General features: G+C 37.1%; 1 protein-coding gene across 8 annotated transcripts in view; it reads left to right on the top strand.

Annotated features, from left to right (window-relative positions):
* Positions 1-26,534, top strand: part of MTA1 (metastasis associated 1) — a 225,085-nt gene that overhangs the window by 146,560 nt on the left and 51,991 nt on the right. For all 8 annotated transcript variants that reach the window (XM_074213317.1, XM_074213313.1, XM_074213312.1 and 5 more), the window contains one exon: positions 4,320-4,419. In XM_074213317.1, the coding sequence (XP_074069418.1) occupies positions 4,320-4,419 (100 nt within the window). The remainder of the gene's footprint in view (positions 1-4,319; positions 4,420-26,534) is intronic.

Below are 26,534 nucleotides of genomic sequence, written 5' to 3'. Positions count from 1 at the left end.
ACAGCTCTGAGGTTTCACCACATATTCTCCCCATTGGGAAAAATGATAAAATATATCTACAGTCAGTATTGGAGGGTTTTGGAAAGTTAATCATGCTAATACGTTGTTGGTGGAACAATAAAATGGTACAACCCTTTTGTTAATAAACTTGAAATTATGCACATAAAATGACTATAATGTTCATAACATTTTGTTAGTACTAGAGACCGTTTTACTAGGCTTATATTCTTCAAAAGTCGTAGATAAGGAAAAAAAAGTACATTCCTTTTTATCCCCATTCAATTTTTCTCCAAAGGTCTATCATGTCTAGCTTTTCTATCATTCTATTTACCTCCTTAACTTACTTTTTTATTTTATGGTTAGATTTATCTAAATCTGAGAGAGGGAGGTTGAAGTCTCCCACCAGTAGAGTTTTGCTATCTATGTCTTCTGTAACTCATTCAGCTTCTCTCTCCTATCTTCCCTCTGTATGCGTTTTCCCCTTTTTTCACTTTATCCATATTCCCCAGTATTTTACTTCTGAATACCACCTCCTTCAGTATGTTTGCCTCCTTATATATCAACCCCCTTCCCTACCTTTCCCCTTTGCCCCTTCTTTCTTCCCTTCCTTCTATGAGTTCCTCTTTACCCTTCCCTCCCCCTTTCCCCTTTTAATACTTGAAAGGTAAAATGAGTTTCTTAACTGAGTGTTTGTTACCTTTAAGCCAAATCTGATGAGAGTACTAAGATTCAGGTATCTCACCTCCTCCCTTCTTCCCTTCTATTGCAATAGGTCCTTTGTGTAATATGATTTACCCCATTCTCCTCCATCTTCCTGTCTCTTTATTGTCCCCCCTTTTTAAGGAGATATTGTTTTTAAATCATTCTAAGTCACAGACAAGTGATGAGTGTCCATCACTTCTGGCTAAGTATATTCTCTCTAATAAATTCTCAAGAGTTATAAGAATCTTTCTCCCAGATGGGGATATATAGCCAGTTTCATTTTATTGTATAGTATATTTTTTTCTTTTCCTTTTTTACCTTTTCATGTGTCCCTTGAATCTCCTGTTTGAAGTCCAGATATTTCTATTTAGCTTTGGTCTTTTCGTCAGGAAAAGTTGGAAGTCTCCTATTTTGTTAAATGTCCATCCTTTCCCCTGGAAGAGAAGGTTCAGTTTTGCAGGATAGTGAATTCTTGCTGTATTGCAAGCTGCTTTGCTCTTTGGAATATCGCATTCCAGGCCCTTCGATCCTTTAATATTGATGCAGCCAGATCCTGTGAAATCCTTTCTGTGGCTCCTTGGTATCTAAATTGTTTCTTTCTGGCTGCTTGCAGGATTTTCTCTTTTATCTGATTGTTCTGGAATTTGGCCACAATATTCCTTAGTGTTTTTATTTTGAGATCCCTTTCTGGATGGGATCCTTGTATTCTTTCAATAACTATTTTTCCCTCTGGTTCCATGATACCTGGGCAATTTTCTTAAAAAGATCGTGAAATATTGATTCAGGAAGCCCAGTGATTCTTAAGTTGTCTCTCTAGGATCTATTCTCTAGGTCTGTAGTTTTGCAGGTGAGGTATTTTATGTTTTCTTCTATTTTTTCAACTTTTTTGTTTTGTTTAACAGTCTTATTTGTCTCGTGATTTCATTAGTTTCCATGAATTTCATTTTTTTTTTTTTTAGAGAAGTGTATTCTTTTATCTTTTACAACTCCTTTTCCAATTGGTCATTTCTATTTTTTTTTAGTTGTTTTTTTTTTTTTTTTTTTTTTGCAAGGCAGTGGGGTTAACTGGCTTGCCCAAGGCCATACAACTAGGTAATTATTAAGTGTCTGAGGCCAGATTTGAATTCAGGTACTCCTGACTCCAGGGCCAGTGCTCTATCCACTGCACCACCCAGCCACCCCGGTCATTCTATTTTTGAAGGAGTTTTCCATTTGCCCAATTGTGGTTTTGCCCAATTGTATTTTTCAAGGATTTTTTTCTTATTTCAGAGTGTTAATTTTCTCTTGCAAGGTGTTGTGAGTTTTTTCTTGGTTTTCCCAATTTTTTCAATTGATTTTTTTTTAAGATTTTATTTATTTTGAGTTTTACAAATTTTTCCCCAATCTTACTTGCCTCCCCCCACCCCTCACAAAAGGCAGTTTGTCAGTTTTACTTTGTTTTCCATGGTATACATTGATCCAAATTGAATGTGATGAGAGAGAAAGCACACCCTTAAAGAAGAAACATAAAGTATAAGAGATAACAAGATCAGACAATAAGATATGTTTCCTTTTTCTAAATTAAAGGGAATAGTCCTTGAAATTTGTTCAAACTCCACAGCTATTTATCTGGATACAGATGATATTCTCCATTGCAGACAGCCTAAAATTGTCCCTGATTGTTGCACTGAAGTAATGAGCAAGTCCATTAAGGTTGATCATCACCCCCATGTTGCTGTTAGGGTGTACAGTGTTTTTCTGGTTCTGTTCACCTTGCTCAGCATCAGTTTATGCAAATCCCTCCAGGCTTCCCTGAATTCCCATCCCTCGTGGTTTCTAATAGAATAATAGTGTTCCATGACATACATATATCACAGTTTGCTAAGCTATTCCCCATCAATTGATTTTTTTAACTCCTTCCTGACTTCTTATAGAAATCCTTCTTAAATGGATACTAATTCATATTCTCAGAAGTTCTAGATCTCACTGAGTTAGGGTCTTTGTTTTTGAGGTAGCTTTCAGTGGTCTCCCCCTTTCCACTGGCCTTAATTCATGTTGGGGGAGGGGCTGGTTCACAGACTTTTGGTGTTAAATATCCTTAGAGGCTTTGCTCACTGAATTTAGTAACTCTAAGTGGGCTGGCCAGTAGGGATTGCTAGGCTTTCTCTGGAGTGTCTGTGACCTTAATTTTCTGCCCACTCCCTAGGGTGGAGGTGGGGGGGGGGGTAGCAGGATTAGCCTAGTACAATGTGGGCTGGACCCTCAGGATATGTAGTTAATCTCCTTATTCTACTGAGAGAGATCTGCTGCCCACACTTGGGGGGGGGGGGGGGCTTGGGTTTGTGAATGTGTTTGTTCTGGGAAGAATCCCTTTTTCCCACAGGGATGGGGTGGGGGGATTACACTGGAAACACAGGGTCTTCCTTTAAAAATACAGCCACACATCACTGGTCTCCCAGGCCAGCAGAGCTGACCAGGTTGATGTCCAGCTGCCATGATGGAGCTCTCCCAGCTACTTAAAAAACTAAAGCTTCCATGGCTGATCTCAGGTTAGTCCCGAATCTCGTCCTGCCACCCCTGCACTGGCTCTCTGCCCTTTGCCCCCAGCCCACCCACATTCCCCTGAAACAGATTTTGTGAGTAAGTGTTCTTTTCCTTTGCTGTTTCTGAATTTTATGGATTTGAATTCTGTTAAGGGACTTGATTCATATTAGTTATGAGGGAAATCCAAGAGACCTTAGGATGGTGCCTGGCTTCTCTCTGCCATCTAGCTTCTTTCCACTAGCTTCCAGTTTCATTCTAAATAGTAAATTCTTGGTTCACTATCGTGTTATAATTTATATGTATGGATCCATACATTTTTTTAGGTTTGTTTGTTTTTTGCAAGGGTTAAGTGGCTTGCCCAAGGCGTCATTGACCGGTTTTGAACCCAGGTACTCCTGACCCCAGGGCCGGTGCTTTATCCACTATGCCACCTAGCTGCCCCTTGAGCCATACATTTTACAAAGCCTTTTCTCTTTATCCTGTAATGAAGAGAATTATAGGAATTAAAGCTTATGGCAATGTAGAAAGGAATATTAAAAGCTTGTAGCTTTGTGCAAGAGGAGTTTGAGGTACTATATAGAATGACACTAGTCAGACAAGATCATACAGCTTGATGATATGGCAGCCATGAACTATTTTTTTGACAAATATTTTTTGTTATATCATTAATCTGGGTAAGAAAACCCAGTTTTTATAGACACTCTGAGGAATGTATAGCAGAGGGAATTGAAGCTTAGAGAACAAAAGGTACTTTTTTTAAAAGTATACAGTTCCTAGGTGGCGTAGTGGATAAAGCACCGGCCCTGGGGTCAGGAGTACCTGGGTTCAAATCCGGTCTCAGACACTTAATAATTACCTAGCCGTGTGGCCTTGGGCAAGCCACTTAACCCTGTTTGCCTTACAAAAAAACCAAAAAAAAAGTATACAGTTGGTAATAGACATGAATTCAACTTTGATGTCATTATTCGTCATGAGAAAAACTATCAGGAATGGGTTCAGTCTAGGTATGATTATTGGAAATTATGTGACATTTTCTTGGGATTACTCTTTACTGTTCACAGAAAATTCATGGGTTAAAACCTCATTTCTTTCAGGTCTGTTGGTACTTTTGCCCGTGCCCTAGACTGCAGCAGTTCAGTCCGACAGCCAAGCTTACATATGAGTGCTGCAGCAGCCTCCAGAGATATTACACTGGTAAGTGAGCTTGAAATCTGGGGTTTGACAGATACCAGTGATAGGTGCAAGTGGACTTTTAGCACATAACAGCTTTCAGATGGATAGATAGCTTTTGTTATGCTTTGATTTGCTTTTTTATTCAACTTGAGGCTTTTTAGCCCTCTTTTAGGCAGCCTGATAGCCCTTCTATGTCTGGAAGCTGACCATATTAGTTCTGGACATGATGCAGACATCCAGTCAATTTTAACCATACTGCAACTTAGAACTCCTTAGTTCAAGCACAATTTTTAGCCACTCTAGTTGCAAAGATTACAGGTATGCAGTTAAGAAATATTGCACTGGGGGCAGCTAGGCGGCACAATGGATAGAGTACTGGCCCTGAAGTCAGGAGGACCTGAATTCAAATGTGGCCTCAGACACTTAATAATTACCTAGCTCTGTGACCTTGGGCAAGTCACTTAACCTCCTTGTCTTGCAAAAAAAAACCCCAAAAAGACATACACTTGGAGTCCTTCACAACTCTATCACCAGTGTTTCATCATCCTGCCCTCTCACAGACCTAGCAGTTTTCATTTTTCCTTTCTTTCATCTTTGCCAGTCTGATGGGAATCAATTGGAATGTAAGGATTGTTTTAACCATCATTCTTATATAATCTGTATTGTGAAACATTTTTTTTTCATGTGATTGCTTGCCTCTTGCCCTTCTTTTGAAAACTTGCTATTTATATCTACGGGTAAAGGCTGTTACCTGTTTGTGACAGTTGCCTATGTATCTTAGAAGTCAGTCCTTTATCAGAGAAATTTGACAAGTTTTTTTCTTATTTAACTATTCCCTAATTAATTTAACTGTCTTAATTTTGTTTGTGCAAAACCTTCTCAGTGATATGTAATTGAAATTACCTATGACCTCCTTTCATGCTCTTTAGCCTTTGTTTGATAAAGAACTCTTTAGAGTTTATTAGGAAATATGGTTAGAGGTATCAAAGTAAGCCTAATTTCTACCAATCTATTTTTCCTTTTTCCAGCAGTTTTTGCTGAAAATTTAACCATGAAGTTGGTGAGCCTTTGGTTTTTTTGAACAGTCATAATTTCAGTTTCTTACAAGACACGATATACTTTTAACATGAATGTTACATTTTTAAAATTAAATTATAAAAAGTGACATTTTCCCCATTGACAAGTAAAGATACTTTTTGAAATCCTCACTCTAGCTGCCCCTCAAGATAATTTTTAACATTCCTTTTAAAAAAATATTTTTAATTTCCAAATTTTTCCCCTTCTCCTGAGACAGTAAGCAATTTGATATAGGATATACATGTGCAGCCATGCAAAACAGTTCTGTATTAGTCATTTTCTGAAAGAAAATAATAGACAAAAAAACCATAAAAAAATAAAGTTAAAAAATAGTATCCTTCAACCTGTATTCACAGACGATAAGTTCATTTTCTGGATGTGGATTGCATTTTCCATCAAAAGTCCTTTGTAATTATCTTGGATCATTGTATTGCTGAAAATACAATGCTAAATCATTCACAGCTGATCTGCACACAGTATTATTGTCTTCTAGTTCTGCTCACTTCACTGCATCAGTTTATGTAAGTGTATCCCCCTTTTTCTGAAATCAGCTTGCTTGTCATTTTACAATACTCTCTTGTGCTACATGGAATACTATATTATTCCATTACAGTCATATATCACAATTTGTTCAGCTACTCCCAACTGATGGGTTTACCCCTCAATTTCCAGTTTTCTACTAGGAAAGAAGCTGCTGCCAATATTTTTATACAAATAGGTCCTTTCTCTCATTCACAGATACCTTTTCTTTTTTTAATTTCTGAAATGCAGATCTAGTGATATTGCTTTGTCAAAAGAGATGGACAACTTTATAATACTTCTGGCAAATTAAATTGTATTTTGTTAATCTGATCTCAGTTTTGACATTTTTGTTGCAACTGTGATTAATTAGGCTCCTTATTTTCCTAATATTGAAATTTTCTTATATTTCTGATATAAGTAGCACTTGATCACAATAAATAACTTTTTAAGCTCTTAGCTATTGTCTCTTTGTTAATATTTTATTTAAAATGTTTTAATATTGTTTAATTTTCTACTTTATCTCCTTTGTCTAATCATAAAGACCATTTTGTTCTCAAAAATGAATTTCAATAGTGTTAACTTTTGAGAATGATATATAGCATAAGAATTATTTTTAAATGTTTACTAGAGTTCATTATATACAGCTTTTCCTTCCCTTTCGTTTTAACTTTATTTCTTTTTTTCTTAATTTGAATGTTTTGTATTTTTATAGATAACCATCTATTTCCTATAAATCCTTTGCAATCTTATATAAACAAAGGAAGACAAATGAATTTTGCATGAAATATAAAAATTGAAGAATCAACAAGAGGAGAAGCATCATGGCAGAAAGGGCACTGAACTTGACCATCAAGAAAATCTAAGCTCAGATCCTACCTTGGCCACTTAACTAACTTTGTGACCTTTGGCAAGTCACTTAACCTTTGTGTATCTCACCTTTCTCCCTTATTGTCACGTAATAAATATTTAATGATAATGGTGAGAAGGATGAATTTACAATTAAAAAATAAAGAAGAAATTGTATTTGCATAGGAATTACATCCTAGACACTGGGTTTAGCACATTGTTATTATTTTCTCATTTGATCCTCACAAGTCCCTGTGAGGTATTATTCCCTTTTTATAGCTGTGGAGATTTTTACAAGTATTTTCTTGGTTTTTGTTTCATTGCATATTTTTTCAGGTATATTTTTCTCATCTGACCTTGTACTTTTTATAAACCTTTCTTTTCTACTTAGCCTTTATTATCTGCTCTTATTTTGATCTTTTATAAAATCTTTTACAGGCTTAATTCAGGACAGCTACTATATCAGTATCTCTATAATTCCTTCCTGTTTCTTGTTCATAATCATTTGTTTCCATTGTCAGAATTTTCTTCTTAAAAATCCCTTATCCCTTTTGAACTTCTTTTCCTTTTCTGAAATGGCATGAATTCTTATCTTTTCTCTGAAATCTTTGAAGCCCTAGGATGAAGTCTAAAGACTGTGCTTCATGTTCTACTTTATATTTCTTGAACTCTAAGCCAGTTTGGTTAGTTCCTCCCAAGTCCATCAACTATAATTCAACAGCCAGTTCTACCTTATTGTTTAGATTCAATACCAGAGAAGTTTCTTTCATTGCTTTTTAAACTGAAATATTTTTCAGATATCTGGAATATTCCAAGAATGTCCTTGCTTTACACATCTTTTGTTATTGTTTCTGAGAATTCACCATTCATTTCTTAACATTTTCCAGTTTTTTTCTTCAATTCTGTTACACTTTTATTAAGAAACTGGACAAGAGAGTTTCAAAGGACTCATGATGAAAAATGCTACCCAACTCCAGAGAAAGAACTATTGCAATATGAAGGCAGATCAGAGTATACTCTTTTTCACTTTCTGTGTTTCTTCTTTTTTAAGTTTGTGTCATCTTTCACAAAATGACTAAGATGTAAATATGTTTTTCATGATTGTACAAATACAAACTATATCAAATTGCTAACTGTTTTAGGGACAAGGGAGGGAGACAGAAAATTTGGAACTCAATTTTTAAAAATGAATATTAAAAGTTGTCTTTACATGTAACAGTGTAAAATATTAAATTTTTTAAAGAGGGAGAAAAAAGGAAGTATGAATAGTAACTTCACTAAAAGTCTTGATCTCCATACAGTGATGAAATTTTAGATCATCTTATGTGACCAAGGCACGGTCATTAGAATGAAAAATAATAATTTTGGCAGCATTGATTTTATCAGTGCAAAAACTTTTAAATTTAATATAGTCAAAATCATTCATTTTATGATTTATAATATGCTCTTGTTTCTTCATGAATTTATCACCTTTCCATAGATCTGATAGAGTATTTTTTAGTCTATTAATTTATCTGTGGTATCACTCTTTATGTCTATGTACCCATTTTGATCTTAATTTGTTATAGGGTGTGAAATGTGGATCTATGCCTAGTTTTTGCCATACTATTTTCCAGTTTTCCCAACAATTTCTTGTGAGATGTAGGTCTGTGCCTATGATAATTTTTGTCAAGTAGTGAGTTCTTATCCCAGAGTCTGATGTCTTTGGGTTTGTCAAATGGTAGATTGCAGTAGTCATTTACTCCAGTTTCTTTTAAACTTATCCTAATCCACTGATCCATTACTCTTATTTCTTCACTAATACCAGGGAGTTTTGATGACTGCTGCTTTATGGTATAGTTTTAAACCTGGTAGAGCTAGACCTCCTTCCTTTACGGTTTTTTTTTTCATCAGTTCCTTTGCTATTCTTATCCATATGTGGTTCCAGATGAATTTTGTTACTACTTTTTCTAGCTTGGGAAAGTTGTTATTTGGTAGTTTAATTGGCATGGCACTGATTAAGTAATTTAATTTGTATAGAATTGTCATTTTCACTATATTAGCTCAACCTAACCATGAGCATTTGACATTTTTCCAATGATTTAGATCTGATTTTATTGGAGTGAGATGGGCTTTATAATTGTGCTCATACAGTTTCTGGGTGTTTTGTGGGGAGTAGATTCCCAGGTATTTAATGTTGTCTATAGCTGTTTTAAATAGATCTCTTTATAACTCTTGCTCTTGGGCTTTGTTATTCATATAAAGAAATGCTGATGATTTATGTGGGTTTATTTTATATCCTGCTACTTTACTGAATTTGTTAATTGTTTCAAGGAGTTTTTTAGATGATTTTCTTGGGTTCTCTAGGTATATAATCTGAAAAGAGTGAAAGTTTTGCTTCCTTATTGCCAATTTGAATTCCTTCGATTTCTTTTTATTGCTACAGCTAGCCTTTCTAATGCTATATTGAATGGTAATGGTGATAATGGGCATTCTTGTTTTACCCCTGATTTTACGGGAAATGCTCCGGGTTTAATTCCCATTACATATAATATTTGATGATAGTTTTAATTAGATACTATTTATTATTTTAAGGAAAAAGCCATTTCTTTCTAAACTTTCTAATGTTTTTAATAGTAATGAATGTTGTATTTTATCAAAGCTTTTTCAGCATCTGTTGAGATAATCATTTAATTTCTGTTGGTGTTGCTATTGATTGTATTTAATTATGTTGAATGTTTTATGCATCCTTGGTATAAATCCAACCTAATCATGCTATATTGTCCTAGTAATAACTTGCTATGGTCTCATTGCTAAAATTTTATTTGAGATTTTTGCATCACTGTTCATTAGGGAGATTGGTCTATAATTTTTTTTGTCTATTTTGGTTCTTCCTGGTTTAGGTATCAGCACTGTGTTGTTGTCATAAAAGGAGTTTAGCAGAACTCTTTCCTCTCCTATTTTTAAAACTAATTTATGTAGAATAGGAATTTAATTGTTCCTTAAATGTTTGGTAGAATTCACTTGTAAATCCATCTACCTAGAGGCTTTTTTCTTAGGGAGTTTATTGATATTTTCTTCAGTTTCTTTTTCTGAAAATGGGGTTAAGTATTTTATTTCTGTTAATCTAGGCACTTTATATTTTTGTAAATATTCATCCATTTCACTCAGTTCAGCAAAGTAACTCCACATTATCTCTTTAATTTCCCCCCATTGGCGGTTAGTTCACCTCTTTATTTATTTATTTATTTTTTAGGTTTTTGCAGGGCAAATGGAGTTAAGTGGCTTGCCCAAGGCCACACAGCTAGGTAATTATTAAGTATCTGAGGCCGGATTTGAACTCGGGTACTCCTGACTCCAGGGCTCATGCTGTAACCACTGTGGAACCTAACTGCCCAACCCTTTTCATTTTTGATATTGGTAATTTGGTTATCTTCTTTCTTTTTTTAAATCAGAACTACCAAAGGTTTGTCTATTTTACTGTTTTTTTTTCATAAAACAATTCTTAGTTTAATTTATGAGATCAATACTTTTCTTGCTTTTAATTTTATTAATCTCTCCTTTGATTTTTCAGAATTTTTAATTTGGTATTTAATTTGTTCTTTTTTCTAGCTTTTTAGTTGCAAATCCATCTCCTCTTTCTCTATTTTATTCATATAGGCATTTAGAGATATGAACTTTCTCCTCAAAACTGTCTTGGCTGCCTCCCATAAATTTTGATATGATGTCTCATTAATATCATTTTCTTGGCTATAATTAATGATTATTTCTATGATCTACTCATTATTTAAGATAAAGTTATTTAATTTGCAAGTAGTTCTTGGTTCATTTTTCTATGATCCTTTATTACATGTAAATTTTATTACATCATGGTCTGAGAAATGTGTATTTGTTATTTTTGCCTTTCTGCATTTGATTATAAGGTTTTTGTGTGCTAGTACATGGTCAATTTTGGTATAGATGCCATGTATTGTTGAGAAAAAGGTATATTCTTTTCTATCCCCACTAAGTTTTCTCCAGAGGTCTATCATATTGAAGTTTTCTAAGATTTCATGTACCTTCTTAACTTCCTTCTTGTATATTTTCTTGTTGAGATTTATCTAATTCTGAGAGAGGGAGATTGAGGTCTGTCTCCCATTATTAAAGTTTTGCTGTCTGTGTCTCCTTGTAATTCAGATGTGCTTCTGGTTTTTAATCCATTCTTCTATCTGCTTCCTTTTTTTGAGACAATTCATCTCATTCATATTTACAGTTAAGAGTAATAATTCTGTATTTTCCTCTATCCTATCTCTCCATTAATATTTTTCTCTTTCCTTTTCTCTTATTCCTCCTCACCAAAATTTTACTACCTTTCCCCTTTGACTTTTCTTTTAAAAATTTAACTTTCAGTTTATTTTCACTTATACCTTCATCTTCTCTTTTATCAGGCCCTGCTTCCCCTTTCCCATTCCCACCCCCCCTCTCTGTAGATTAGGTTAGGTTTTTTAAACCCAAGTGGTAATGAATCTTATTCCCTCACTAGGCTATATCTATTGAATAGATCTTACTTAGCATTCACATGCTCCCTTCTTTCTCTCTAAAATTATAAAACTTTGTGCCTCTTCCCTTGGTGTTATTTATCACTCTAATACTATTATTCAGTTATCATCAATCATAGTTTAATTACTTGATTACTTGATAAGTTCATATAGTTCTCAAGGAATCATCACAGATTGTTTGCTTTATTGCTTGATAAGCAGCATTGACTCAAATTGCATCAAATTATAGATTCATTTTTTTTACCTAACCCCCTTTTCAAGTGTCTTTCAATCCTCCTCATGAACCAAAGTATTATCCAAAGCAATATAATTTCTTGAACTATTTGTTCCTCTCCGCCCAGTCCTATTTTCTCTCACACATTACCCCCCTCCCCCCTCCCCCCTAGGATCAGGGTAGTACAGTGGATAGAGCACTGGCCCTGGAGTCAGGAGTACCTGAGTTCAAATCTGGCCTCAGACAATTAATAATTACCTAGCTGTTTGGCCTTGGGCAAGCCACTTTAACCCCATTTGCCTTGCAAAAAAAAATTAAAAAAAAAAAGAATGTTAAGTGAAACAAGGCCTATTTTCTTTCACCCTTCCCCCCCATCCCCAAGGTATTTACTTAACCCCTTGATAAGTGAATCAAGGGTTAAATCAAATCCTGAACTAATTAATTACAAGAATCTTTTTTTATTAATAAGTTTTATTGATATCTTTTGTTTTAACATCAGCCATTTTGCAATATTCCTCTCCCCATCCTCCAATCACAGTGAGCCTTCCCATTTAACAAAGAAGTTAAGCAAAACCAATAGAGGTACATCTTCCACCATTTTATGCAACATTCATAGCCAAAGTACTCTAATTCAAGGAAAGAAGAGAAAAGCATTATGGCTTATTTAATTTTACTTTATAAAAATGAGCTGTTTAAGATTCTTATTTTTGGTGTAATTTATATATTTGTAGGATAATCATTTTTTGTTAAAAACTGCATTTAAAATCTTAATTTGATTGAAAACCTACAAATTCTCTTATGATTTGCAATCATTTAGCCACTGCTCCGCTTAGCTGCGAATCTCTTATCTCCTCAGCAATTGTAAGACAGATACCCTTTCCTCGGGGAAGAGAGATCCAAGGCTTATTACCTTTGCCAGTAACAAAAAATGTTTGAAAGCCTAGTGACAAAACTATTGCCATTTGGCATATTTTACATGAACAACATCAAAAGAGCCAGGATGTTTTTCTCTATTTGTAATCACACCAATTTGACCCAAGTTGGCTACACCAGTCACCATACGTAGGTTTCCAGTATCAAACTTGATGAAATCAGTGATTTTGCCAGCTTCTAAATCAATCTGAACTCTGTATCATTCACTTTGATGAGGGGATCTGGATAACAGATAGTAGGGGCATCATGGGTCACCAGATGGTATACCCACAAAGATTTTTCTCACTTTGCATAACTTGTATTTAGCCTCCTCAGCTGTGATACGATGAACAGCAAACTTTCCCTTTGTGTTGTATACCAAACAGAAATGTTCCCGTCTTCTCAATGCTAATGACATCCATAAAACCAGCAGGATATGTGATATCAGTGCAGACCTTGCCATCAATCTTGATGAATCGCTGCTTGCAGATCTTCTTTACTTCATCTCCAGTGAGGGCATACTTGAGCCTATTTCTCAGGAAGATGATGAGGGGGAGACATTCTCTCAACTTGTGAGATGGTCTTGGAGCAAATACTCCTGTTAACTTATCCAGCATTTTGGAGCTGCTTCACGTTTTAGATGTTTCTTGGGACCACGAGCCATGCCTAAACTAAATCTGGGATAAAGCAGGAAATTTACTCGACTGCAGGTGGGGTTGGAGACTACTTAAAGGCTGTGGTTGGCCACATCACTTTAATCCTCTGGGCCTCGGCATCTTTTCCAGAAGCAGGACTGGCCGGTCCCAGGGCCACGAGGCAAGAGCTAACTAACTACAAGAATCTTAAAGATCTCTAAGTCCTGGGAGGCTCTGGAGGTCTCACTTGAGAACCTTAAAAATGATTATAATTTACAGAGACACTGACTCAGGATCTTGCAGTTTGTGACTCCCTCATTAGACAAAGTGCTAGATTTAAAGTGGGTAAAAGGCTAATGAGGCACTTTAAAGTTAACACCCTTGCTTTTCTTCAGGGCTTTTTGTCTCAGACATAGTGATGTGATCTTGGACCCTCTACAATGGAGAGATAGGATCCAATTATACCCATATCCATTAGGTTCATTCTCTTCAATTATATTCTACCCTTTAATTATCCTAAGAGAAGTAGAGTTCTAAAGAATTAGAAGTCTTAGGGGCGGCTAGGTGGCACAGTCACAGTGGATAGAACACCGCCCTGGAGTCAAGAGTGCCTGAGTTCAGATCTGGCCTCAGATACTTAATAATAATTACCCAGCTGTGTGGCCTTTAGCAAGCCACTTAGCCCCATTTGCCGTGCAAAAGCCTAAAAAAAAAAAATTAGAAGTCTTATATCTTCCTTTTTAGAGTTGTATGAAGTTTGATGATCTTGACCTACATTTGTTTTGTTTTGTTTTTTTTCTTTCCCTTTTCATTTACCTTTTTTTATGCAACTCTTCAGTTTATTTGGTGATTGATTTCTGTGTTCATTTCTGATCTTTGTGTCAAGAAATTCTGGAAGTCCTCTTATTTCATTGAATATACATCTTTTTCCCTAACACTGTCTGCTGAATTTTGCAGAGTAGTATATTCTGGGTTGTAATCCCAGGTCCTTTGCTCTCTGAAATATGCTATTCCAGCTCTTCTGATCCTTCAAGTGTTGAGGCTGATAGGTCCTGTGTGAGTCTGATTGTGTTTCCTTTGTATTTGAATTGTTTTCTTTTTGCTGCTTGCAATATTCTCTCCTTTATTTGAGGGTTCTGGAATTTGGCTATTACAGTCCTTGGAGTTTTTATCCTGGGATCTCTTTCCAGAGGGATTCTATGGATTTTTTTCAGTGGTTATATTGCTATCTTACTCTAGTAGATTTGGACAGTTTTCCCTTATAATTTCCTGCATGATCTTTGCCAGGTTCTTTTTTTTTTGGTCCAGGCTTTCTGGTAGGCCGATGATTCATAGATTGTCTCTCCTGTATCTAGTCAATTTATCCTAATTTTCCTGCATAACATTAATTTCTTTTTTTCCATTTTTCTTCCTCTCTTCTTTGGTTTTTACATTTCTTTTTAAGCTCTTTGATGAGCTTTTGAGTCCAGTTTATTTGATAAGTTTGTATTGTTATCAAGTCCAATTATAGACTGTTTTGATACTTCCCCTATGAGTGATTTTTCACTTTCTCCTTCAGACATGTGATTGTTATCATCTTTGACTATAAAATAGTTTTCTGTAATGAGCACTTTTAACTTTTTTGTTCATCTTAGTTTTAGTTCTGCTCCTGCGGTATAGGGAGTATGGATCCAAGCTTTTTTTTTTTTTCCTGGAGCTGGAGTTTGATCCCTGGCTTGTGTTCCTCAAAATGTTGCCTATGCAGTCCAGGCCTTGCCTTTGCAGAGGTTTTTTTCCTCCTTTATGTCCAGGTTCTGATCTCTCTTTTTTGGGGGGGGATTTTTTTTACAAGGGTTAAGTGACTTGCCCAAGGTCACACAGCTAGGTAATTATTAAGTGTCCGAGGCTGGATTTGAACTCAGGTCCTCTTGACTCCAGGGTGGTGCTCTATCCACTGCACCACCTAGCTGCCCCCCAGATTCAGATTTAATAGAGGATTGTTCCCAACCCAGTCCTGTCTTTTGCCCTGGTTTCCCCAGGGTTCAGACTTTGTTTGGGGTTGAGATCCTCCTTGTTACCTCATTACACTGGGATCTCTGCTGTTGTTAAGTTGTTGGGACCTGGAGTATACTGTGGCTAAAAGCCTCCTGCTGGCTTTCCCTGCTCTCCTGCATCCTGGTCTTGACTTCTCCTTTTCCACCAAAGAGACATACCTTCACTGAAGATCCTCCATGATATCTACAGTTGAAAACTTCTTGGAATCTTCTTGTTTTCTTGTTGGGATCTGTAGTGTGAATGTACTTGTACTTGTGAATGTAGTGTACTTGACCCAGGTACAGGTATTTTCAGAGTTCTCTTAGATCGTTACCTTTATCATTTCTTAAAGCACATTATTCTGTCCTATAGGTGTGTGTGTGTGTGTGTGTGTGTGTGTGTGTGAATAATGCTCACACACACACACACACACACAAGCAGACATACAATAACTTGTTCAGTAATTCCCTACTTTTGGACAACTTGGTGGTACAGTGGATAGAGCACCCTCCCTGGAGTCAGGAGGACCTGAGCTCAAATTCAGCCTCGGACACCTAATAATTACCTAGCTGTGTGACCTTGGGCAAGTCACTTTAACCCTATTGCCTTGAGGAAAAAAAGAATTCCCCACTTAATGAACACCCCCTTAGTTTTTGCTAGATCAAAAAGAACTATAAATATTTTTGTCCATCCTTAGATTATTTTGCTTAGAACTAGTTCCTCCCTTAATCTACCATACCTGTAATTATCCAGTCTCTCCTATTTTCCTGTTGAGTAAAATGTCTTTATGTACTAGACGTTTATGGGTCAGTCTCTTTCCCCACTTCTGTCTTCCATGTTTGTATAGACATCTACTTTCCCACCCTAACCTCCTTTTCCTTCCTGTACCACCATCCCACCCATTTTTCTTTCCCCCTTTTCCTTTTAAAATCATTAATTTTTAAGAACCACTGCCAGTTCTTGGCCTCCTGACTCTGGGGCTGGTGCTCTATCCACTGAACCACTTAGCTGCCCCATATTTTTTTTTGGCAAGGCAGTGGGGTTAAGTGACTTGCCCAAGGTCACACAGCAAGATAATTGTTAAGTGTCTGAGACCAAATTTGAATTCAGGTCCTCCTGACTCGAGGACCAATGTTCTATTCTACTGTGCCACCTAGCTGCCCCTGACACTTCTTGTCTAATTAAATTCCCTCATTGATCCATGATGATGATAGAATTCAAAGGGGAGGATATGTTGTAATGTAAACAGTTTATCTTTGTTAGTCACTCAGGCTTATTTGTGTGTGTTTACTTTTTCATGTTTCTCTTAACTACTTTGAAATTCTAGTTTCTGTGCGAACTATCATTGATGCTTGGAAGTCTTCTATTTCATTAAAAGTCAGTTGCTTTCCCTATAGAAATTTACTCAGTTTTTCTTGGCTATAAGCCTTTATCTTTTTGCTTCCTTGAATATCAGATTCCAAGCTCTCTACTTCTTTGTAGTGTTCGTCGATCTCTGTGTCTCTTTTAGGCTGTCTTGTGTCGGAAAAATGACTTTGTATGACTCTTGAATTTTCCTATATTGTCTAGATCTACTTGGAAGACTTTTGGAAAGGAGTTTGTTGTATTTCTTCTTGCTCCTCTACTCTCTTGACTCCATCTACCTTTCTTATAGCTTTTAAGATGTTTTTGCAGTGTTGTTATTATTTAACTTGTTCTCATGTTCTGATGATTTCATTTTTCTTTAGATTATCAAAGTTTTCAAAATTGTTCATTTAATATTGATTGTAATGAATGGGGTTTTTTTGGTTTTATTCACTTCACTCTGCCTCAGTTCATAGAAGTCTCTTCATGAATTTTTTGAAATTATCATTCTTATAGCCCAATACTTCTATCACATTCATATACCACATCTTATTCAGCCATTCTTCATTTGATAGACATCCCTTTTGTTTCCAGTTGTTTTATACGACTTAGAAGTGGTATAACTGGGTACATATTGATTGGGTAGCAGGGGTGGACTAGACAAGAACTTGAGCTGTTTTGACTTTTTCCCCTTGTGGAACTAGTATTCCTTTGCCCTCTTCTCTCTTGGTGATCTCTTCACAACTTCTCTTCAGATGACTTTATCCAGCTCATTTGCTTCTTTATCACTAGACCTTAATCATCAGTTTTTTAGTTAATAACTTCATCCTGCAGCCATTCCTTATAAACTTCATATTCAATATGTATAAAATAGAACTCATTCTACCTTGTACCTTCTAAAATTTTGGATGCCATCATCCTTCCAGTGACCCAAGTTAGTTACCTAGAAGTTATCCCTGACTCTTCCACACAGTTCATATTAACAACGGTTGCTATTGATTCTGCCTCCATATCATCTTTTCATCCATATTCTTTACTCGGATGGTCCTACCACCCTCTTTCAAATGCATATTACCTTTCATCTACAGTATAATTATAATTTTCTCCCTGAAGGTTTTTACTTGGTTTTGTGGGTAGGTCATTCTTGATTGTAATCCTAATTAACTTGTCCTCTCTATTCCCTTGTCCTTGTAATCCTAGATCCCCTTATCATATTCCAAGCCCTCTGATCCTTGATGTCAAAACTCCTAAATCTTGTATTACTCTGACTGTGACTACATGATATTTGAATTGTTCCTTCCTGGTTGCTTGAAGTATTTTCTCCTTGAGTTGAGAGTTCTGAAATTTCCTCTTAGAGTTTTGATTTTGAGCAACTAGTTATATGGCACAATGGCTAGAGTTCTGGATCTGGAGTTAAGGAGGACTTTTTCTCCTGAATTCAAATGCAAAAAACACTTATTAGCTGTGTGACCATGGGTTTAACCCTGTTTGCCTTGGTTTCCTCTACTACAAAATGAGCTAAAGAAGGAAATGGCAAACCATTCTACTGTCTTTTACACAAGGAATCATTAAGAGTCAGCTTTGGCTGCAAAACTACTAAACAACACAACAACTGATGAACACCTATTTAGTTTTCAGATGTCTTCTCCCCTCCCCTCCACTTTGGTATCAGGAAGCTTATTTTGATTGTAGCCATACCCTCTCCTGTATTTTTTCCTCCTTAAATTGTTTGAAATGTTACTATTTTTAAGGCGTTCTAGTGATTTTCTTATCCTCTGAATGGTTCGTGATTCTTGAGGGATAAATAACTCTTTACATGGAAAGAAGCCGGGAATAACCATAGTCTATAAATAGGAAAGGAATAGCCAAACTTATCATATATCATGGGATAAATTTCTCATTGCCTTGAGCTGATATAGATCAAGCAGTATTTAATTTGACATTTTGTTTGAACAGTCCCTCAGAATTTAAGATGCCAGCCTTTACATATCTCTCTGGTGGCTTTGGTTTCCAACGGTGTTCCATATTACAGACTCCTTTTTTTTCCCTTTTATTTATTTATTTTTTTAGCTATATGCGCATACATATTTTTAAGTTACAAACTTTCTTTCCACCCTCCCATCCTGTCCCTCTCCCTCCCGTGGCAAATTTTAGCATTCAATATAAATATTTTTATTTGTTTTCCAATTATATGCAACAGTAGTTTCTACCTTTTTGTAATGTTTTGAATTTTACAATTCCCCCCCCCACCTCACTTCCCTCCCCCCATTCCCCCCACAGAAGGCAGTTTGATGGTCTTTACATTATTTCCATGCTATATATTGATCAAAATTGAATATGTTGAGGGCGGCTAGGTGCTGCAGTGGATAGAGCACCAGCCCTAGAGTCAGGAGTACCTGAGTTCAAATCTGGTCTCAGACACTTACCTAGCTGTGTGGCCTTGGGCAAGCTACTTAACCCCATTGCCTTGCAAAAACCTGAATATGTTGAGAAAAATCACATCCTTAAGGAAAAAATAAAATAGATAAATAAAATATAAGAGATAGCAAAATTATGTAATACATATTACATTTTTTTAATTGAAGGTAATAGTCTTTGGTCTTTGTTTAAACTCCACAATTCTTTGAATTCAGATGGTATTCTCTACCCTAAAATTGTCCCTTATTGTTGCACTGATGGAATGAACAAGTTCATTAAGATTGATCATGGGGGGGGGCCAAGATGGCAGTGTGAAGGCAGCATTTCCCAGGAACTCCTTCACCCCCAAACTCCAAAAAAAAACAAACAAATTACAACTCTAGCCAAAATATAGAGGGGCAGAACCTATAGAAAGACTGAAGTGATACATTTTCCCAGTCCAAGATAACTTAGAAGTTCCAGGAAAGGTGTGTTTCACCAGGGCCAGTGGATGGAAAAAAAAAATGCCACAGCCCAGCCCAGAGATCACCAGCAACAGCTTGAAGGGACAGGGAGAGAACTCTGCTACACTAGAATGAGTGTAGAATGAGGAGAATCGGCCACAGAATCTGCAACAAGAATCTGGAGAAAGCAGCCTGCCACCCCCAGAGAGGGTAAGGGAAGTCTGCCGAGATTTCTCTGCTCTCCCTCAGGCAGGGTAGGAATCTGCTGCTAGCCTACACTCAGATCCAGGTTGCTGTTTGGGCTTCCATGCTAAGCAGCCAAGCTAGATCCCTCCTTATAGCCCCAAGGAAGAGGGAAGTATGGCAGGGGTGGGGTATCTTCATATCAAAGCATAGGCAAGAGACCATAGGACCCTGGAGAAATAAAGGTCCCAGTGGGGTGACCCCCCCCCAAAAAAAAACATCAAAAGCCTTGGAAGTGCTGTCTTGTCTGAGGAAATGAGTAAACAACAGAAAAAGAAGAATCTGATCATAGAGAATTACTTTAGTCCCATGGAAGATCAAAACACATACTCAGATGATGATAAAATCAAATCTTCCATATCTGGAACCTCCAAGAGAAATAGAAAATGGGCTCAAAATATGGATGAGCTCAAAGTAATTAAGAGAGATGGAGGAAAAATTGGGAGGAGAAATGAGAGCGATGCAGAAAAATCATGAAAACCAAACCAACATTTTGGCAAAAGAAAATATGTTAAAAAAGCAGTTTAGGCCTAATGGAAAAAGAAAAATAAAAAGCAAATGAGGAGAGAATACCTTAAAAAGCAGAATTGGCCAGCTGAAAAAGGAGATAAAAAAGCTCTCAAGAAAATAACTCCTTTGAATGCAGAATGGAACTAAAGGAAACATGACTTTGCAAGAAATCAGGAAAAAATAAAACTTCCAAAAGAGCCAAAAATTAGAAGAAAATGTGAAATACCTCATTGGAAAAACAACCAGCCTCGAAAACAGATCCAGAAGAAATAATTTTAAAATTATTGGACTATCTGAAAGGCCACGATCAGGAAAAGAGCCTACACTTCATTTTTCAAGAAATAATACAGCAAAATTGCCCTGATATTCTAGAAACTGAGGGTAAAATAGAAATTGAGAGAATTCACTGTGGTCACCTCCTCAAAGAGATCCCAAAAGGAAAAACTTCCAGGAATATTGTAGCCAAATTCCAAAACTCCTAAATCAAAGAGAAAAATTCTAAAAGCTGCCAGAAACAAACAATCCAACTACTGAAGCTCCATAGTCAGGATTACACAGGATCTGGCAGCATCTACATTAAGGGCTCATAGGGATTCGAATATGATATTCCTGAAGTCAAAAGATCTTGGTTTACAGCTGAGAATCAACTACCCAGCAAAACTGAACATCCTTTTTCAGGGAAAAAGATGGACTTTCAGTAAAACGGGGGTACTTTCATACTTTCTTATTGAAACATCCAGAGCTGAACAGAAAGTTTGCTCTTCAAGTAAAGGACTCTGGTGAACCATAGAAGGGGTGGAATAGAAGGACTAAGTATGAGGAACTTAATGATTTTGAACTGTTTGTATTCCTGCATGGGAAGAAGATATTGATAGCTCATATAAATTTTCTCATAAGAGCTGTTAGAAGGAGCGTATATAGAAAGGACATAGGAAGGAGCAGAATATAATGGTATGGTGGGGGGATAAAGGGATGGAGTCAATGGGAGATGGGGGGAAGTACTGGGTGGAAGGAAAAGGAGATGAAGAAGAAGCTGAGAGATTACACTAAGAGTCAAGAAAAAGCTTTTTCAGTGGAGTGGAGGGGGGGGAAGGCAAGGGGGAATGAGTGAGCCTTCCTTCTTATCAGAAATGGCTCAGGGAGGAAATGACACACACACTTAATAGGGTGAGGAAATCTGTCTTGCCTTGGAGAAGGATGGGATGAAAGGGACAGGATGAGGGGGGAAGGGGGGAATAGGTGATAGAAGAGAGGGAAGATCGAGGGAGAGGGTACTCAGATACAACACACTTTTGGACAGGGCCAGGATGAAAGGAGAGAGAGAATAGAATCAATGAGAATGGGGAGAAATAGGTACAGCTAGTAAGAGCTACTGAGGGAGAAATATTGAAGCAACTTTTCTTGTGAACTTATGATAAAGAAAGCAACTCACCCCAGAGACAGAGCCATTGAAATCTGAACACAGACTGAAGTACAATTTCTTTCTCTTTCTTTCTCTCTCTCCTTGAGATTTCTCTTCTTGGGGGAGGGGGTTATGTTTACTCTTATAACATTCAATTTACATCAGTGTATAGCATGAAAACAATGTAGAGACTATCAGACAGCCTTCTTTGGGGGGGGGGGGGAAGATTGATTATCACCCCATGTTGCTGTTAGGGTGTACAGTGTTCTTCTGTTTCTGCTCATCTTGCTCACCATCAGTTTATACAAATCCCTCCAGGCTTCTCTGAATTTCCAACCCTCCTGGTTTCTAATAGAAAAATAGTGTTCCATAACTTACATATAAGACAATTTGTTCCACCATTCACTAGATTTCCAATTCTTTGCCACCACAAATAGAGCTGCTATGAATATTTTTGTACAAGTGATATTTTTATCTTTTTTTCATGATCTTTTCAGGGTATGTCTATACCAGCAGTGCCCTTTGGGTGTAATTCCAAATTGTTCTCCAGAAAGGTTGGATGAGTTCATAGCTCCACCAACAATGCATTAGTGGGACTGGCTTCTTGGTGGTCTTGTACTTGAGAATTCACTAATTGCATTTAGTTCCTTGCTTGGTGCACTCATTGTTTCTCCTCTTCTTGTCCATCTTGGAAAAGAGTTTCCATATGTTTTCGCATCAAACCCTACAAGTGTTTTTTGTGACTGTATATGAGTTCTTCCTTTCCTTGTTCTCTCCAGATTAGAGCAAGGTATTTTGATACCCTCACCTCTTCTTCCATTTTTGTATGCTTTTATCACATATCCATTTTGGGGAAATAGCGAATTCTACCCCCTTATTCCTTAATAGTACACTAATCAATTCCATTTTTTATCCTTTCTTTTCCCTCCTTAAAACCAATCCATTCTCTATGATGTTTTCCTCACTCAACTTTCTCAGTATCTTTGAAAACAGTTTCTGAAGGGACAGTAGCAAAAACAGAATATTTTAAAAAATTATTTTGATCACCTTCTATGACTATCTAAATGGTTTTTTTGTTTTTGTTTTTGTTTTTTTTGTTAGGCAGTGGGGTTAAGTGGCTCGCCCAAGGCCACACAGCTAGGTAATTATTAAGTGTCTGAGGCTGGTTTTGAACTCAGTACTCCTGATTCCAGGGCCAGTGTTCTATTCACTGTGCCACCTAGCTGCCCTTTCAGCTAAGTTCTAACAGAGAAGGGACTACTTCCAACTTGGCTTGCTATGTTTCATTTTAGTGAAAATATCATTTGTGACATTTCTGTTCATCTTGATTTATCCAATTTTGAAAGGAAGTTGTAGAAAATCTGGTGACAGAACTTAAGGAAACAGTTCCATCCATGAAATTCGAAACTGTGCCAACCAATCAAGAGTATGGTTGTTGAAGGGTTATTTTTAGTAATAAAGAACCTAAAGGACATTTTATTGTCAAGAATTAGTTCTCTTCATGGAAACAATGCAAATTGTATCAGTCTGAAAAAAAAAGGAAGAAAAAGTAAACCTAGAGACAGCTAGGTGGTTCAGTGGATAGAGTACCAGCCCTGAAGTTATGAGGACCTGACTTCAAATTTAGTCTCAGACACTTAATAATTACCTAGCTGTTTGACCTTAGGCAAGTCAATCTTTTTTGTTTTTTATTTTAATTCACATTTTTATTTATTTACATACTTGTCTTAAAAGAGTAAACGTAATTCCCCCTCCCCCACAAAAATAAAAAACCTCACGAGAAATAAAGTGAAGGAAAGAGAAAAAAAAATGTGGTTTCAGTTTATGTTCTGATACCATCATCTCTGTCTCTGGGGTGTATCACATTCTTTATCATAATTCCATCAGAGAAGTTACTTTCATATTTTTTTCACAGTTGCAGTTGCTGATTGTAATTCCCTCCATCCATTCCTCCCCTTTACCATTTATTATATTTTCTCTCTCTTTTTACTCTGTCCCTCTCCAAAAGTGTGCTGGCACAGCAGACAGAGCACAGGCCCTGGGGCCAGGAGGCCCAGAGCCCACATCCCACCCCAGAGACTCACTCAGCAACTACCCAGCACTGTGGACATACCACTCAATCCTACCACCTTGCTAAAAGTAAAAAAGTTTTTAAACAGTGTTGTATCTGACTACCTTCTCCATGATCTACCCTCTCCTCTATCACCTACATTTCCCCCTCCCTCCCCTGTTCCCTTTCTTTCCTTTTTCTTCTAGATTTCTAAACCTTATTAAGTATGCTCTTTCTTCTCTGAGCCATTTACATTGAGAATAAAGGCTCCCTCATTCCCCTTCACCTTCCTCCCTTCTATACCATTGCAAAAACTATTTCTTGGCTCTTTTACATAAAATATCTTAGTTTATTCTACCTCTCCTTTCCCTTTCTCCCAGTATATTCATTTTTTCCCATTAATGCCATCTTTATAATATATTTTATATTCATATTCAGTTTCTTCCTATGCCTTGTCTACATATGCTCCTTCTAACTGCTCTAATAAATGAGAAGGTTCATATGAGTATTATCTGTTCCATCTTCCTGTGAAGGAATACATGCAGTTCAACATCATTAATTAATTTGCCCTTCCTGTCTATGCTTCACCTGAGTTCCTGTACTTAAAGATCAAACTTTCTGTTCAGCTCTGGTCACTTCAGCAGGAACATTTGAAATTCCCTATTTCATCGAAAGTCCATCTTTTCCCCTGGAAGAGGATGTTCAGTTTTGCCGGGTAGTTGATTCTTGGTTGTATTCCAAGCCCTATGATCCCTTAATATGGATGTTGCTAAATCCTGTGTAATCCTGACTGTAGCACCATAAAATTTGAATTGTTTTGTTCTGATTGCTTGTAATACTTTCTCTTTGATTTGGGAGTTCTGGAACTTGGCTATTCCGGGGGGGGGGGGGGTGTTTTGGATCTCTTTCAGGAGGAGATTAGTGGATTCTTTCGATTTTTATTTTGCCCTCTGCTTCTAGATATCAGGTCAAATTTCCTGTAGAAATTCTTTAAAAATATAGTCAAGGCTGTTTTCCTGAGCATGACTTTCAGGAGCCCAAAGCCCAATAATTTTTAAATTGTCTCTTCTAGATCTGTTTTCCAGGTCAGTTGTTTTTTTTAGTGAGATATTTCACATTTTCGTAATTCTTTTGGTATTGTTTTATTGTTAATTGATTTCTCACAAAGTCTTCCTTTAGCTCCATTATACATTTGAAGAAGTTGTTTTCTTCAGAGAGCTTTCTTATCCCCTTTTCCATCTGACCAATTCTGCTTTTTAAGGAATTCTTCTTTTCATTTACTCTTTGGACTGGTTTTTCCTTTTAACTTAAGCTGGTTTTCTAACGTGGTTTTCTTCAGCATTTTTTTGGATCTCCTTTACTAAGCTGCTGACTTCATTTTCATGTTTTTCCTGCATCTCTCATTTCTGTTCCCAATTTTTCCTCTACCTCCCTTACTTGATTTTCAAATACTTTCTTGAGCTCTATCATAGTCTGAGCCCAACTCCTATTTTTCTTGGAGGCTTTGGATACAGAAGCTTGGACTTTTCTCATCTTCTGAGTGTGTTTTGATCATCTGTGTTCAAGTTGCTCTTTTTTTATTTACGCATTTCCCCAGCCTGTTCCCTGGTTTTGAGGTGCTTCCCAAGGTTTTAAGTATTGTTGGGACACCCCAGCAAGGACCTCAGTTCCTTTGGTGTCTTATTAGAAGCTCTGATTGTTCTCCTACCTATGCGCTGGTCTGTGAATGAATACAAGCCCACCTCTCTGCCCTGAGCTGTGAAGAGAGTCCCTGCTGTATGGCAATGGGGGGGATCCAGTCTGTGACCAGGGTCTGAATATGGACAAAGCCCCACAGTCCTGCCCCATGAACAGAAGAGAGATCTCCACAATCTCCCCCCACCCCCCTTAACTTCCATGGGCTGAGTACTCAGGGCACAGCTCAAGTGGCTCTCTGCTGGGATCTGGGCTGCACTGATGGCCACAATTGCATTGAGGGCCAAGCTGGCCTGGGCTTTGCACTCACTCTGGAAGAATTTTCCTCTGCTGATCTTCCAAGTTGTGCTTGGTGCTCCCTGGGTTTGCAGATCAGGAAACTGCTTCCGCTGCCAGGAGCCAGGGCTCCCAGGGACCCAGGTGCCCTGTGGGCTTTTTCCAGAAGACTGGAACCCGGTGATCTGGGCTGCATGCTGCCCCCTCCAACCCAATCCTTCCCACAGTCTTCTAGGTTACCTTGGGCTGAAAAATTGCCTCACTGGATCTTTCTGTGAGTTCTGTCTGTCTCTTGAAAATTTAGAGTCATAATTTTAGGATTTTTCAAGTATTTTGAAGAGAACTCCCAGGGAAGTCTGTTCTCATGCCGCCATCTTGATTCCACCCCCAGCATGTCACTCTTAACCCCATTGTCTTAAATAAATGAAATTTTAAGAAAAGAAAAGAAAACCTATCCAGAATGGAGAGCATCTGTGTCATAAATTCAGCCTGCAATGCCAAATACTACTGGATAGGAATAGATAATTTTCCTTGATATAATTGTATTTAAAATAGATGAATTATAATCAATATTTGGAAAGAGAGGTCACCACAATATGTTTAAGAAGCTCTCAGACAGATTCACTTTCCAATCCCCTGGAAAAAAAATTGAGGAATTTTCTTACTCTGTTTCCCTTGAGTTATAAAAAAAATCATTGTTTTTTGATGGAAAGGATATGAAAGAGGGGAAGCATATTTTGTTGGCATGCCAAGTGTTGGAGTTGGTATCCCCAGCTTCTGTTGAATATTATTCTAAGTGTATTGTTACCATAGGGAATTCAAGTGATGCCTACCAATTTAAAAACCTTGTCAAAGGGGGTGGCTAGGTGGCACAGTGGATAGAGCACCAGCCTTGGAGTCAGGAGTACCTGGGTTCAACTCTGACCTCAGACACTTAATAATTACCTAACCATGTGGCCTTGGGCAAGCCACTTAACCCCATTGCTTTGAAAAATCTAAAAAAAAACAAAAACAAAAAC

The sequence above is a fragment of the Macrotis lagotis genome, chromosome 1 (genome assembly GCF_037893015.1).
Source record: "Macrotis lagotis isolate mMagLag1 chromosome 1, bilby.v1.9.chrom.fasta, whole genome shotgun sequence".
NCBI lineage: Eukaryota > Metazoa > Chordata > Mammalia > Peramelemorphia > Peramelidae > Macrotis > Macrotis lagotis.
The sequence above is the reverse complement of the archived record's forward strand: the minus strand, read 5'-3'. Positions and strand labels throughout refer to the sequence as shown.